The sequence below is a fragment of the Aulonocara sp. 'chitande type north' Nkhata Bay genome, linkage group LG3 (assembly GCF_057382095.1).
Source record: "Aulonocara sp. 'chitande type north' Nkhata Bay isolate Kocher_YH1m ecotype deep benthic linkage group LG3, A_spYH_male_GT1.1, whole genome shotgun sequence".
NCBI classification, from domain to species: Eukaryota; Metazoa; Chordata; class Actinopteri; order Cichliformes; family Cichlidae; genus Aulonocara; species Aulonocara sp. 'chitande type north' Nkhata Bay.
In genome coordinates, this window is record NC_141346.1 from 49185108 (window position 1) to 49199349 (window position 14242).

Consider the following 14242-nt stretch of genomic DNA (forward strand, 5'->3'; position numbering starts at 1 on the left):
GAAGGTCAAAAGTGACAAAAAGTCAAGTGGGAGGACATGTCTAAACACAGACTAAACAGAAACCTAAATTTGCTCTGCTATCCTGTAAGGAGTGGGAAATCCAATGTGAGTGCGTAGGCAAGCTGGTGAATCACTGCTCTGTGGCAAAGACAACAGAGACACAGGAGAGGAAGGAGAGAAAAAAAGCAACCAGAGACAACCAAAGCCTGTAAAAGGCCAACAAAGGCCTCTCTCCCCAGCAGATGAGAACTTCAAGTAATTTTGTGGACAAATATCACAAATAATTACATTTTTAAGAGTCATTTACAAGGACATCTTACCTGCCCGGCCGAATTTTCAATTACTTGAACCAGTGGGGGCCTTGTTGACATTTTTGAAGGAGTCTGTGTTGCCAAAAAAATAAAAATTAAAAATGGAAAAAGGAACCTTGAAACTAGTACGATTCGTCAGTCTCTGCTGAGCATTTAAAACTTGTGTAGTTGATAGCTGAGGAAAATCTCCAACAGATGTCCAGTGCTAGCCAGCTAGCAGCGCGACAGACAGCCTGTGAATCAACAAGTTGAATCCCACCATCAGCGGCTAGCCGAGTTAGCCAGCTAGCTCGAAACTAGCTAGCAGCAGCAACCGCAGGTCTCATGTTTGTCAACAAGCAGAAAATGGGAAAAACTAATGTTTTCTTCAGCTCCGGCCTGGGTGTGAAGGCATTCAGTTCCCAGTTCAAGTTGATCTGCGTCGATAGCGAACAGTGAGGTATAGCACGGATGTAAGACGCGAGCTAACTACCTGCTGCTGTGACGTTTTGATCAGCTAGCTACTTATGCTAGCCTGAAGAAAAAGTTGGGCAATGGTTGTATTGAAAGAAGACAAGGTTCAGATAGGTGGCTATCGTGCTAACTTGTAAGGTTGCCAACTGAGGTTTGGGGAAACCAATGACCGCTTGCCAAAATTTACAGCAAATGTTGACACGGCGTCGTTTTCATCGCGCAGTGTCGCCGTTTGTCTTTCTCCTTTTGTGGCAGAGATGTTTCCTTTTAGGTCTTCAAACCAGCTCCGAGGTCTACAAACTTTCGGGCCAAAGTTATTTCCCGGCGAGGTCTCGACCTTCCCACCTCTCACAAAGCAAATTCAAATATTCCCAGTGAGTTATCCGGGGCCAGGGTATCCTAAAAATAAAAGCAGCACCTTGTGAAATGGTCACATGGCAGGTGAGAATCACAAATTAATTTGTTCCGCTAGCTAACTGGTCGACATTAGCCCATGTAGCTAGCTAATTCAGGATTTTTTGAGGTAAGGCTAGCTCGTTAGCTTATTCCCCAGCGACCGCAGTGGCGGTGACTGCCAGAGAGCAACCCACAGAGCTCAAAATCCACGGAAATCACCGGCGCTCTTCCTTGTGTTGCGTGATTGGAATAAGGTCGTTCACCAGTGCTGCACTGCAGTGTGGCGATATACCAGTTCGTCCTGTCGGTACACCGACTAATATTCCAGTCACCAGCCGACCGAAGGAGGAATCATCAAGTTGTAAAATCCATTATCAGCAAAGTGGGCTTTTCTTGCTCGGAGGTGCGTGTCACGGGGAGGGGGGAGAAAAGCGAGGAGCTGCGCCCGAATGCAGTCTATGCGCACGATCCTGCCCTCATACCGGAACAAGCTCGCGGCAACATGGCTGCTTGCTTGCACCACGACTTGAAAGGGGAGGGAGGGAGTTCTGAGTTCGGCTTCACTCGATTTTTTCCGAGCCTTTACTGCTGAATGACCGCAATTCCTCCATGCTGGTAAATGGCAGGTGCGGGAGACTGTAATTGTTCTCCTCAACCTGGCAAGAATGAAGGCTCAACTCCAGACATAATGGAAGAGAGAAACTTGGAGCCTCCGGGGTGCAAAAGTTAACCGGTCTTTCAGTTAATTTCCTCTTTTTTTTTGGTTTATTGATTTATTTAAGTATGCCGATGAATATTTTATCGGGCTCTTTGCCTCCTGCATTGTTAATATTGTGGCAAAGTCTTTTACAGAGCGCTCCTGACAAGTTAATGTGCATGTTTCTGCTTCCAGCTGTGATGGAATTTAACCCACCCAAGTAAGTCTACTATCTTACAAACATGAGAAGCTTTACTCGAGTATGTCGGATTTATGTGACTGTACTCCACTACATTTCAGAGGGAGCGATTGCACTTTTTTTACTACACTAATCTGCATTTAATGGTCATATTCAATACTTATAAATGTGCTGATTGGAGGAAGTTTCTGATCTTTACAGATATTACCAAAAAAAACAACAAAAACCCAGAGAAGTGCCTACAGCATGAATGCACGTAGTCCCATGAACCCTTTCAGTAAAGCCAAAGAGAAGCTGGACTTTCGTTCAGTGAGTAACTAGTATTTCCTCATTATGTCTGCACAGATTCATTTCATCTGTAAACAGGCTTATGGACACACGCCTCTTTCTGCTCATCCCTGGAAGCTCCAGTTCTGCAGGCAACACATACAAGAGTTGCCAGATATTTTTACCACTGAGTCACATCCCTGTTTCCTTTCATCTGTCACACGTTTAGCTTATTCCCATCACACCTCTAAGAATTCCAGTGCTCATTTAGTGAGGCACACTGTTACAGTGCAGTGCAACACTTATGGAGAGCACATAAACACTTCGATCTTTAAGCCTAAAACTAGTCTATTGGCTAGGATTTGATATTTTGGACTAAAACAATAATACTTTGGTTGATATACAAATCCATTTGAAGACAGATTTTTTTTTAAGCCAATTACAGAACAGTACCTCTTGGCAGCCACAGCTGTAAAAATAACATGTAACTAGAAACTCATGCCATCTTAAAATGTGAGATGCTGACTGCAGGTATAGACATTTTCAAGTTACTTAGCAACAGCCATAGACTGACAAAGGTAATATGACTTCCACTGGAAGTAGTGATGCCACAAGTCTGTCAGCTGGGAGGTCGGCAGAGGTGCAATATCAAAAAAAAATCATCATTTGAACAATGTGAGGATGTTGTGCAAAATAAAAAAGAAGAATTCAGGATATGAACGGGTATGAAAAGGTTGTTGGGGACGACCGGGAGAGCATCCAACTGGCAGGATTTCCCGATAAACGAAGGGGGGAAAAAATCACCCCCCTGATGATGGAGGGAGAGCACTCCAGGGTATGTGCACTGGGTATGTTCCAGGAAACACACACGCCTGCTTTTAGCATATCAATCTACCCTCTATATATTTAATAATGAACCTTGTTAATGCAGAATCACTGCACCTTTCACTCAGTGCATAAACCTGGATCATGTCCAGTTTCATGGTGGATCAAAGTAGAGGGATGCCAGTTTGGGGGGGGAAATGTCAGAAAGCTATAGCAAAACAGTAAATATGTAAACTCAGTGACACCACAGTCTTTTTTTAGACTGTACATGGACCATTTTAGCAGGAGACAAGCTGCTTACAGACAAATCTGTGCTGAAGTGTCGCCATCTGCAGGAGGCTTCCTTATATTACATCCATCCATCCATCCATTTGCACTGAAACGCATTTTCTGGCTGCAGTAGAGAAGAAACAACACTCTGTGTAGGAGGCTGAGTCGCAGACTGAATTGCACTAATCTAAGCATATTTTAAGTGTCACTGGAGGAACATTAAATAAAATATATCAGCCTTTGAGTCTCCAATTACTATTTCCATGTGCCAAATGTATGTGGTTGCTTTGAGGATGTAATATGTAACAGTTATTTTTGATATACAGTCAATAGTTTTCCCAGTAGAGCAGATAAAAAAAAAACCCCAAAAAAACCCCATGAGCACTTTGATCTGTGATCGTCAGGCTTTTCCAGCAGTTGTGCTTTTCAGCAACTCCCCTCTGAAATCCACCTCAGCCTGGGTGTGTGTAAGTCAGTTTTGATATTTTGATATTTCAACACTGTTATATAACCCATGGCTCAAGTCACTGCATGCATGGCATGCATGTATTTGGAGCTACTGATGTTGTAGTTTTGTGTCATACTTTATAATCTCCTGTTCTCTGACAAATTCAAGCATTATTAACACCCACATATGTTTCAAATAGTTCTAATTAACACCTGTATTGAGTGTAAAGGTATGCATGCTGGAGTGCTTTGGGCCATTAAAGTGTAATATTGCTTATCCACCATGTAGAAGATTAAATGAAGTATCACAGGGGTGGCTATAAAACAAATGGAGCAATCCAAGGAAGCCAGGAAAAGAGTGGAGGACACAAACATAAAATTAGTGATTCCCTTAGAACCATTATTCTTTCTTCAGCAGTCCGCTGGGTGAAAATCCTGCCCTTAACCTTAGCAATTTAGAAGCTGCTGACTCGCAGCGTGGGCAAAAGTAGTACGGAAAGAACCAAAGCCAAAAACCAGGCTTTTTATCCACACTGTGCTATAATCACAGTAAGTGCAACACCGTGTAATTAGATAAACGGATTGAAGCACATCACCGTTAGTTATGATGAACATAATAAAGACTTGTTTTGTGGCCCATTAAGCACGATGCATAGCAACACGTTTTGTTTTTTTTCCAACAGTCTGTGAAATAATGAAGTGAGGACGGTTTTATATCCACAGGTATAAAATAAAATATGTTGAGGAAGTCGGGCTTTCCTTTGTATCGCCACAGGAAATACCATGGAGTAGGTGAAAGCAGTTTGATGGCCTCCAACTGATTGGGACCAGTTTGTTTTTGAGTTTTTAAGGTAGAAAAATTGCAAATGTCTGCCTCTCTCAGCAGATGTGCCGCCTTCCAAGAGACACTTTGACAAAGATATCTATAACATACTGAAGTCTTAATTGTATGTAAAATAAAGCAGAATTTTACTGTTGAAATATTCAGTTGGATGGTCATTAAACTAAAGGTTTGATGTACATGTAGCAGTCCTAGAACATCCTGTCTCAACGATGCTGAAAAGCTATTCAACGTGTTACTTCTAGGCTGAATTTATGTAATTGTTTATCAGGTTTCTCTAAAACAGGGGTGGGGAACTCCAGGCCTCAAGGGCCGGTGTCCTGCAGGTTTTAGATGTGTCCTTGATCCGACACAGCTGATTTAAATGGCTAAATTACATCCTCAACATGTCTTGAAGTTCTCCAGAAGCCTGTTAATGAACTAATAGTTTAATTCAGGTGTGTTGACCCAGGGCGATATCTAAAACCCGCAGGACACCAGTCCTTGAGGCCTGGAGTTCCCCACCTCTGCCCTAAAAGATCTCAGGAAAGCCTTCAGTTGATCCAAAACACTGCAGCAAGAATCCCGACAGGGACTAGAAATTGTGATGATATCACTCGCATATTAGTTTTTCAAGTCGCATGTGGTAGTTGGAGGTGTTAAGACTAAAGTACCATGTTAAACAAACAGAGCACTTCACTGTGAGAATTCAGGCTGACTAGAGTTTCTAAAACATGAATTAGAGGGAGTCTTCAGCTACCAGAATCCAGACAGCCTCTCTACTTTAAATATTAGGCTTCAAACTGTACTTTTTGATAAAGCTTATCGTTATGGCTGGATCAGCTGACTCTGGCATGTTCACCATACATCACATATCAGATAAACATGCAAGTTTGCTAACTTTTGCATTAAATACATTTACAGCTGGGGATGATGTGGATCGCATTTCTTTTGCAGGTTATGTATTAAGGTACGTAGAACAGTTGGCCATGACGATGACGCACGCTTAAAACTCTTTCTTAGTGCTGTGAGAACGAATCTCTGTTTTAAATTAAGTGTGTATTTACTGACCTCTGTTAATCTCAAGTTACCCAACGTGGGGCTGTCTGTTTAATCCAGTGAAAAAAGTTCAAACACAGCCACAGTCATGACACCGTTATCAGGAACCGAGCGGATATGAACTTAATCCCTCCCACGCTCCATTAATCTTTTATTAAAAAGTCTCCATTTAGCTCTGGCTCTCTGAAGATAACAGTGTCACGCTGCAGGTCTCACGTTAGCTTGCGTTACTGTCAAGTGACCACAGCAGCATGAACGGCCTTTTCTGTTTAAAGCTGTCAAACCTCTTTTAATTGATGTTGGTTTGATTTTGTATTCCCATGCAGTAATGCATAGACTGTACAGTCTACTCTACATACTATCCATGTAGAAAATAATATGCAAGTGGGTTTAACTTGATATAATGTTAATATTGAGCAGTTATTATGCAGCTGCGTACTTTCATTCTTGGGACTCTGCTAGAGTAGCTTTGCATGATTCATAGTTCAAAATAATCCTTGTTTATTTTATGTAGGGCGTCAGGTGCATCCATCAATTCATACTGTCTGATACAAGCCATTATAACTCCCTTTAAACCAGCTTCCACTGGCTGCAAGAAGTTTTACACGGCAGGTAGGTGGGGCATTCTGCCATAATGACCATATTAAGGATATCTGCTCTTTCTGACATCAAACTGATCCAAGAGGTAAAAAAAACAAAACAAAATCTGAAGCTGAGTGTATATACATTGAACCAGTATATGCACAATCTAAAAAAAAAAAAAATTATATATATATATATATATATATATATATATATATATATATATATATATATATATATATATATATATATATATATATATATATATATAAAATAAGGGAAAATACAATAGTTAAACAATAATTACCTTTAAAAAGCAAAATGGTACAGCCCAGTGACATGAATGGAAAATTCCCCACCGCTGATAGTTTGAAGATGATGACAAATACAAACAAAAGCAGGAATAAACATTGTAAAAAATTCTGATGCACTTACATATATCTGCAAGAAAAAATAAATAAATTCTGAACTAGCCTCAGTTTTTAAAAAACACAATCAATATAAACCAACATTTTAAAAAAAGTACCTGAGGAAAACAAACATATTTACATCATCAAATCTGCCCTTTAAAGCAGATATTGTTTTTATGAGTGGAGCTCCATAATGAGAGAAATCTTTCTTAATCCTGCTCAGATGTATCAAATAAAACCGGGAAACCTTTTAAAGCGAAAGAAGAAAGGAGACAGAAAGGGATAAAAACCCACAGGATTATAAATAACAAAGGGTGAGGGTGTTAAAATAGCTTTACATCCAGCGAGGCAGAGAGGATTCACCTCTGACTCGCTCTCTCTTTAAATAGCACCGAGCAGCTCCTCCACGGCGACAGTCGTCAGGTCGGAGTAGAAGTTGCCCTCGTTGTCGCCGCCTCCGAACACCAGCAGGGTTCTGCCGCCGTTCATATCCGCGTCTTCATCTTCCTCCGAGAAGCAGCGGTGACCGGCCGTCTCCATGGTGATGATGGAGTGCCCCGCCCTGGGTACAGACAGCTCAGGCGCGCTCACCTCTGTCCAGCTGTTGGTGTCTGAAACCGCAAAACAAAGGCACGAAATTTGTATTTTTCCGCTAATTCTCGTTTTTACACTTTATGTTCAGAATAAACTCAACAGTCAGGTGAAGGTGGCGGTTAACACATTGTTACTTATGTAAGCTACTTTATTGCTTATAGGTCTGTGGCTTTTATTTTAAATATTAAGGACGTGAAGGAGATATTTTTTGGGCACAGAACCAACCGGACCTACAGTAAGGATTGTGCAGGAACAGTAGAATAAGCAGTGTCTCCTACCTAGTTTGGGAATTACGTTACCAAAACCCTAAAATAATTCTGTCTTGATCTTAAATCCTCTATCAGTCAGACTCTGTCATTAACAAAAAAAAAAAAAAAAGCTACTTTTCAGAAACCAAACCTCTGCTCACCTATATCAAAGACGAAGGCGTCACTGAGGGCATTGTTTCCGTTGTAACCACCGTGGATCAGGAACTTTGTGTCTGACAGCACAGCGCTGCCGTGCCAGCTGAAACACACGAGCACACAATGTTCACATTTAACTTCAAGTTGCTTAAAGGTTCTTAAAACGACTGCAGACGATATTGTAACAATCTCTGCTCTCATTTTAATCTCCTGTCTTATTAAAATCGTATTAAACCTTAATTTGAGGAACGTAAACGTCTCCATTAAGCCCCCATTTGTCCCTAAATGTTACTGCTTGTGTTATGTTTATAATACAGCTGTGCCTACATAAAAGAAAAGCAGCTGGTCTCAGAGGCTAAAGTGTGGAATTAACCGAGCTACCCACAAACATCATCGGTCTTTCCCCATCACAGTACATGATGTCCCCACCTGGGTAAAGACATCCATTATAGCACATGTTTCCAGACAGTTTGTAGTAAATTGCCTCAGTAACTACAGGCCAGAGGCTGTAACACTAAGAGACTGATCCTCAAATACATCAAGCACACTCCCACCTACTCTGGACCCACATCAGGATTTATACAGAACCAATAAGCCAACAGATGTTGCCATTTCCAGTGTCCTCCACACCACACTATACTGTACCACCATCTGCCCACTGACTCTAGCTTTCTTGAGAACCTGGCCAAAGTTGATCAGGATGGGTCCCCTACCACCCCTCCATCCTCTCCAAAGGAGCACCACAGGCTGTTTTGAGCCCTTGATACCATCTCACAACACAAATGGCACCATTAAGTTTGCAGACAACACAAAAAGAAGACAGGAATGATCACTGGAGGAGACACAAAGAGCTGTTCATTAGTTTCAGGAGAAATCAGAATGACCATCTGTCACTGAACATAAATGGAGAGGACGTGAAGAGTCTTTAGTTTTGGGTTTCTGGGATCAAAGAAGATTTCCATGGACACACAGAAGGCACTGCCTCATTTAGGGGGAAAAAAAGTCTGTTTTCTGAGAACTGAGGAAATTAAATCAGCCTCAAAACCTGGTGTCTTTCTACCTCTGCACAACTGAAAATGTCCTCACAGCATCCTGACACAATACCCAAATGGCTCTGCAGCGGATAATAAAGCGCAGCTGCCTGCTCCTTAAGACACATAAAGAAAGTATCCCCAGAGGATGCCCATCAGCTGTTCATCAAAGCACGCGTAACACGATCAGATCCATCGTCACACTGAACTCAGCTCTGACGTCTCACACGCTCACATAATATTTTGAAGTGTTATGTGCGATACCTTCGAGGAGAGGGGGGATTCCCAGTTGTTTTGACTGCAGAAAACTCCATCAGACCTAAGACATAAACACGTTGCATTTTAATAATGCAAGCATGGATGTGTAGTTGCACGTTTCCCCTGATTTAGATACTTTGTGTGTGTGTGTTGCTCACCAAGGTCCAACATGTACATGTCATTGTAGCATACAGGAGTGTCCCAGCCACCAAACACATAGATCTTCCTCTCCTGCATCACACATGCAGAATGACTGCAAGACAAAAACAACAAAGAGGAGGTTAAAAATATGGAGCAATTATATTTAAAAAGAAAAAAGTTAGAAAGTGTGCGTTAAATAAAGCTTTGGACTGAGCCGTGTTACCCTGAGCGGGGGGAGGGTTTGTCTCCGGTGACGATGGGCTGGTACCAGATGGAGAGGCGGGGGTCGAAGATATACAGAGAGTCGCTACAGCCATCGGGCTCTGGGTTGGGCCGAGGAAACACCCCTCCCAGCACGAACAGCTCACCCTGAAACATACTGCAGCTGTGGTAGGCCAGGGGAGGAACCTTACCCTGAGCCTGAAGAAGAAGAGCAGGAGGAAGTCATTTAAAAACAAAAACAGAAATAAAGCGAGCACAGCGTGTGGACACAGATCACCACGCACCTCTACCATGGTCCACTTCCAGCTCTGCGTGTCCAGGATGTGCACGTCATTGAACCACTTCTTGTTTTTAGAGCCCCCGAACACAAAGATCCTTCTTGAGTCGGGGTCGTAGATGGCTGTGTGGCCGATCCTGGCCTCAGGAGTCGGACCCTCAGCCAGAGTCTCCGCGGCCACCCAGGACACGTCCTCTGTTGCACACAGAACGTCCCCTTAAACACGGCTCTCACCTGAGCTGTAGTATCAACGAGAGTCTAAAATGCTGTTGAACTGACTGACCTGTGCAGAGCTTCCACATGGGATCTTTGCAGAACTGCATCCTGGCTCCCTGGCCTCCAATCAGAATTGCTGTTTGAGCATCGATGGGACATAACGTCTGACCCCAGCGACCTGACGGGCTGGCCAACGGAGCTGCAAGAAAACACGACATGTCATGTTCTGTTGGGAGTAGCCAGACATGATCATCACTCAGATCATGTTTCTGAAACACTCCCAGCAGCCTGCCTGTCACCAACAACCATGTCCAAGTCAGCTAATTCAACTGTATTCCCCATTCCAGCGCTTGGATGTTTATCATATGAATCCTGTGTACTACAAGCAGGATTTGGGGCTTAGTGACTTCACTTTAGTGTTACATTACTGGATTACATCTCCATAGTAACCTGATTTGTAGAAATAACCTGCTCTGGACCTCCATGTGCAAGTTTTGTAGAGTCAGGGTCAAACTGACTGAGTTCTCAAGTGAGCTCGACCAGTTAAACCTGTATTTTTAAGGTGAAAAAAACAACAACAAAAGCCCTAAAACTGTGTCCACACTGGCAGTGACGTGACAACCAGACACCACAGAAAGTGATATTCAATGACTTTAAGCAGCTGGAGGTGAAAAAGCCAGCAGCGATAACAAGTTGAGCGACTCACAGAAAACAAATAAACTTTTCTCAACTACCAATGAGAGCACAGGAGACTGTTGACTGGCTTATGACTACATTAGATGTTTACCTAGACAACTTGACCCTGAAACTGGCTTCAGCTTTAAAGTGACATGCGAATCATTTCCTGTGTGGATGCAGCTCTCATTTCAAGTTTGTGTAGTAATAGTGACATTGTATGGCCACACAGTAATGGTGACATAAAAAATGACTTGACTGCAATTTATTACACTTTGCATAGCCGTGCAGAGGGCTTGCTCTCGTCCCCTGGCCGCATGTTTGACGGCCCTGCTATATTCCCCCATTTGTGATGCCAGCTGCAAGCAGTTCTCATTAAGCAGAGCAGACAGTCTCATTATTCTACAGACATATGGCAACATAGCCCTAAAACTGCAGAGCCTTGTTTGTAATTGCAAACAGGTCTCATATTTGTTGTTTATGTGCTCACACACAGTCTGACACCAGCACTTTACACTACAAGCCACATTCACATATTCGACTATAGCTGCATACGAGGTGCGATTGGTCACATGCTCCCAACATTGCCTCTTGAATGCAAACTCGCTCACTGCTTTACTGGGAAGGCCTGGTTTGACCTCTTGGTTTGATGGTCACCTTAGAGAGGCCAAATTCGAATTTCTGGCTGATGAAACACAGCAGCGCTTCAACATGCTGATAATAAAGTGAGAAACGCTGTCTAGATTAATAATTCCCCAAATGCTCTTCCAAGTGATTCATTTGTTTGACTTGCAGGAATACCGATACAACGCCAACAGCGCAATCTAAAAATCAAACAGTCGGAGGGAGCCGAGCCCCGCGTGAGTCACACGCCCAGGTTTATGTTACTTTCCTGCAAGTGAGCAGTGAATGGAAAACATCTATGCGTGAATGCGGGATGGGCTGTGTCAGCTGCTGGGACGGAAGAGGAAATAAATATGACAGAAAAAGGAAGAAGAAAAGAAACAGTACCAGTGTGTGTGGGAGCCTTGGCCTGCCTACTCTTCGTCCGGACTGCACTCTGAGGAGGCGTTCTTCCCACAGTCCCCTGCATCTCTGCTGCTGTGTAGTGAGGACAGAGAGAAAGCAGGTTTGATAGAAGAAATAGCACCTAAAGAAATTTATTATTATTTTTTTTTTAAAACACAACGAAAAAAAACAAACAAAAAAAAAACACCTTTTCCACCTGCTCCCTTCAGCTTGGTGGTTTCGGCACCGCTTGCAAACAGCTTTTGGCTGCCTTTGGCTTGACCTCTGACCTTGCGCACAGGTGTGGTCTTCTCAGTAGTTGCATTTGGACACGTGTTCTCTTCTTCTTCTCTTCTCTTTGTCCAGTCATTGCCTTCTTCTTCTTCTGCAGTTTGCTCTCTTTTCCTCTTGCCGTGGAGCTCTCGGGCTGCGGGTGGAGCAGCCGTGTCCTGAGATGCAGCACAATTGAAATAATGTCATTATCGCTATCTGCTTTCACCGACAGCAGCAACATTTCTTTGTGATATTATAAGACACAGTACATCCTTATCAGATTACCTTTGGAGTGTATTCCTTCACGGCCATGATGACTTCTGGTTCTGTTGACTAAAGAAAAAAAAGGGAGATTATATACATTAACCTGTGACATCTGTCCATATCTTAAAGTTTTAACTTAAGAAAATCCTAATGTTTTCATAAGCTCTTTAGATTTCCTTAGTATTTACCAGGTTTCCTCCCTCCAGAGAGACGTTCAGTGTCACACTGTCTATCCAGGTCTCCTCTTCCCACTGCTCCCATGACAAACATCTGAAGGTGAAATATGCATCATTCACAGAAAGGCTGTTAGAGTGCATTACAAAAAATAACAAAACGGATAAATAGGGCGAACCTACTTATTATAAGGAGTCAGTTTTCCAATAGTGATGGGCATCCGATCAGAATCGCTGAGCTCTGCGTTGACGCAGATCCGCTCCCCCCACCGGCCGCTGCTAAACAGCACCACCTGGCGGACGCTTGGTGGAACTGCAACACGGACCCTGCTAGAGCCTTCAGCGCTGACACGGCAAAACAAACGAAGAAACAAGCAAATAAAGGCACACTGCTCGATTTACATGCAGAAAAACGAGAGGCGAAAAGTATTTACTGTTTTAAAGAAAGAGAAGTTAAGCGACTGTGTGTAAACAGGTCTAATTCAAAGAGGCGCCAATGAGGAGCAATAAAAGTGTAGCGACAGAGCTGTTGAGCCCAGCAATTTTAGCTGAAGGCGACTGAGCTATTTAAAGACACATATGAGCGTCTCACGGGTACAAACGAAAAACAAATACATGACATTATGTGCGAGTCGAAAGCCTGCGTTACCTCAGCAGCTTCTGAGGCGGCCCGTTTACTCCGAAAACCGCATAAACTCCGAAATCATCCATCCTCGCGAAGTCCTCCTGAAAAACACAAACAACATCCACCCGGTTCCGACTATACTCTTTTATTTAAAAGTACGATTTTAAATATCTCAATAAATCACTCTTTACCCAATCTCCCGCCACCGCTGTTTGTACAGTATCTGAACTCCGCGCGAGCTCTGGGGTCAGTTTAGGTGCGCGTGTTTTGTCATCACAGTTTCTAGTAGACGCTGAAGGCTACACAGCAAACCAGTTCTCCGCCCGCACGGCAAACGCGGATAAAAATTTCAAGCAGACTCAGGGCTGCAACTTTGGGGGCTCCAAGCCAATCGCAGGCCTGATTTCGGAGGCGCTGCGAGACGCAACAGAAGCTGCGTTCAATAACACCTTCAACAAAACGGTGAATTCTACTTTAATTAAGGCATTACTTTTATTACTAAGTTAATTCTATTTACTAATTAAGAAAACCTATCCGGTATTTAGAAATTAAAACAGCAAATTAATAATAGAAACATAGACTATACAAATTATATACAGTGGGTGTACATAAATTACAACCTTTATGGCACCAAGTGGTGTGCAGGAAGAGTGTTTGCAATGATGATGGACAGGCTGACAGATGATGAAGGAGGAGTCTTTGTGGACTCTAATGCTTGCAGATGACATTATAATCTGTATTGAGAGCATGGAGCAGGTGGAAGAGAGCCTTGGGAGGCTGAGGTATGCAGAAGAGGAATGAAAGTCAGTAGAAGCAAAACAGAATGTGTGTGTGAATGAGAGTGAGACAGCTGTAACAGTGGAGATGCAAGGAGCAGACATAGTGAAGGTGGATGATTTTACATACCTGCGGTCAACCATTCAAAGGAATCGACAGTGCACAAAAGAGGTGAAGAAGAAGTGCCGGCAGGGTGGAGATGAGTGTCAGGGGTGATTTGTGACTGAAGGATAGCAGCAAGAGTGAAACTCAAGATGGTAGTGACCTTTGTGCTTTGGAGATGGTGGCTCTGACAAAAAGACAGGAAGCAAAGGTGGAGATGTTTTACTGGGAGTGAGAAGGATGGACAAAATTAGAAACATATACATCAGAGTAACGGCTAAGACTGAGTGGATTGGAGACAAAGTTAGAGAGGAAGGATGGTTTGGACATGTGCAGGGGCCGCGTATTTGACAACGAATGCTGAAGATTGAGCTTCTAGGCAGGAGGAAAAGAGGAAGACCTCGGAAGATCATTGGATGTAGTGAAGGAGGACAGAGGAGGATGCCAGGAATAGAGTGAGATGGAG

At 43.0% G+C, this 14242-nt stretch overlaps 2 protein-coding genes across 10 annotated transcripts in view; both read right to left on the reverse strand.

The window, feature by feature from the left end:
- mark2b (MAP/microtubule affinity-regulating kinase 2b) overlaps positions 1-1659 on the reverse strand; it is a 51299-nt gene extending 49640 nt beyond the window's left edge. For all 8 annotated transcript variants that reach the window (XM_086284537.1, XM_086284555.1, XM_086284569.1 and 5 more), the window contains exon 1: positions 321-1659. In XM_086284537.1, coding sequence (XP_086140663.1) covers positions 321-371 — 51 coding nt within the window. In that variant the 5' untranslated portion in view covers positions 372-1659. The remainder of the gene's footprint in view (positions 1-320) is intronic.
- Positions 1660-6607: 4948 nt separating this feature from the next.
- On the reverse strand, positions 6608-13226 carry krcp (kelch repeat-containing protein). Of its 2 annotated transcripts, none has more exons than XM_086287577.1 (14): positions 13089-13226; positions 12922-12998; positions 12456-12617; positions 12288-12369; positions 12121-12168; positions 11771-12011; positions 11566-11652; positions 9947-10078; positions 9671-9858; positions 9388-9584; positions 9182-9276; positions 9030-9084; positions 7740-7837; positions 6608-7347 (listed from the first exon to the last, which is right to left on the reverse strand). In XM_086287577.1, exons 2-14 carry the CDS (start codon positions 12981-12983, stop codon positions 7118-7120), a joined length of 1677 nt encoding a protein of 558 aa, XP_086143703.1. In that variant the 5' UTR covers positions 12984-12998; positions 13089-13226; the 3' UTR covers positions 6608-7117. The 2 variants fall into 2 exon arrangements, with proteins under 2 accessions (XP_086143703.1, XP_086143702.1); XM_086287576.1 differs by having other exon boundaries at positions 11566-11655.
- Between the last annotated feature and the right edge of the window lie 1016 nt (positions 13227-14242).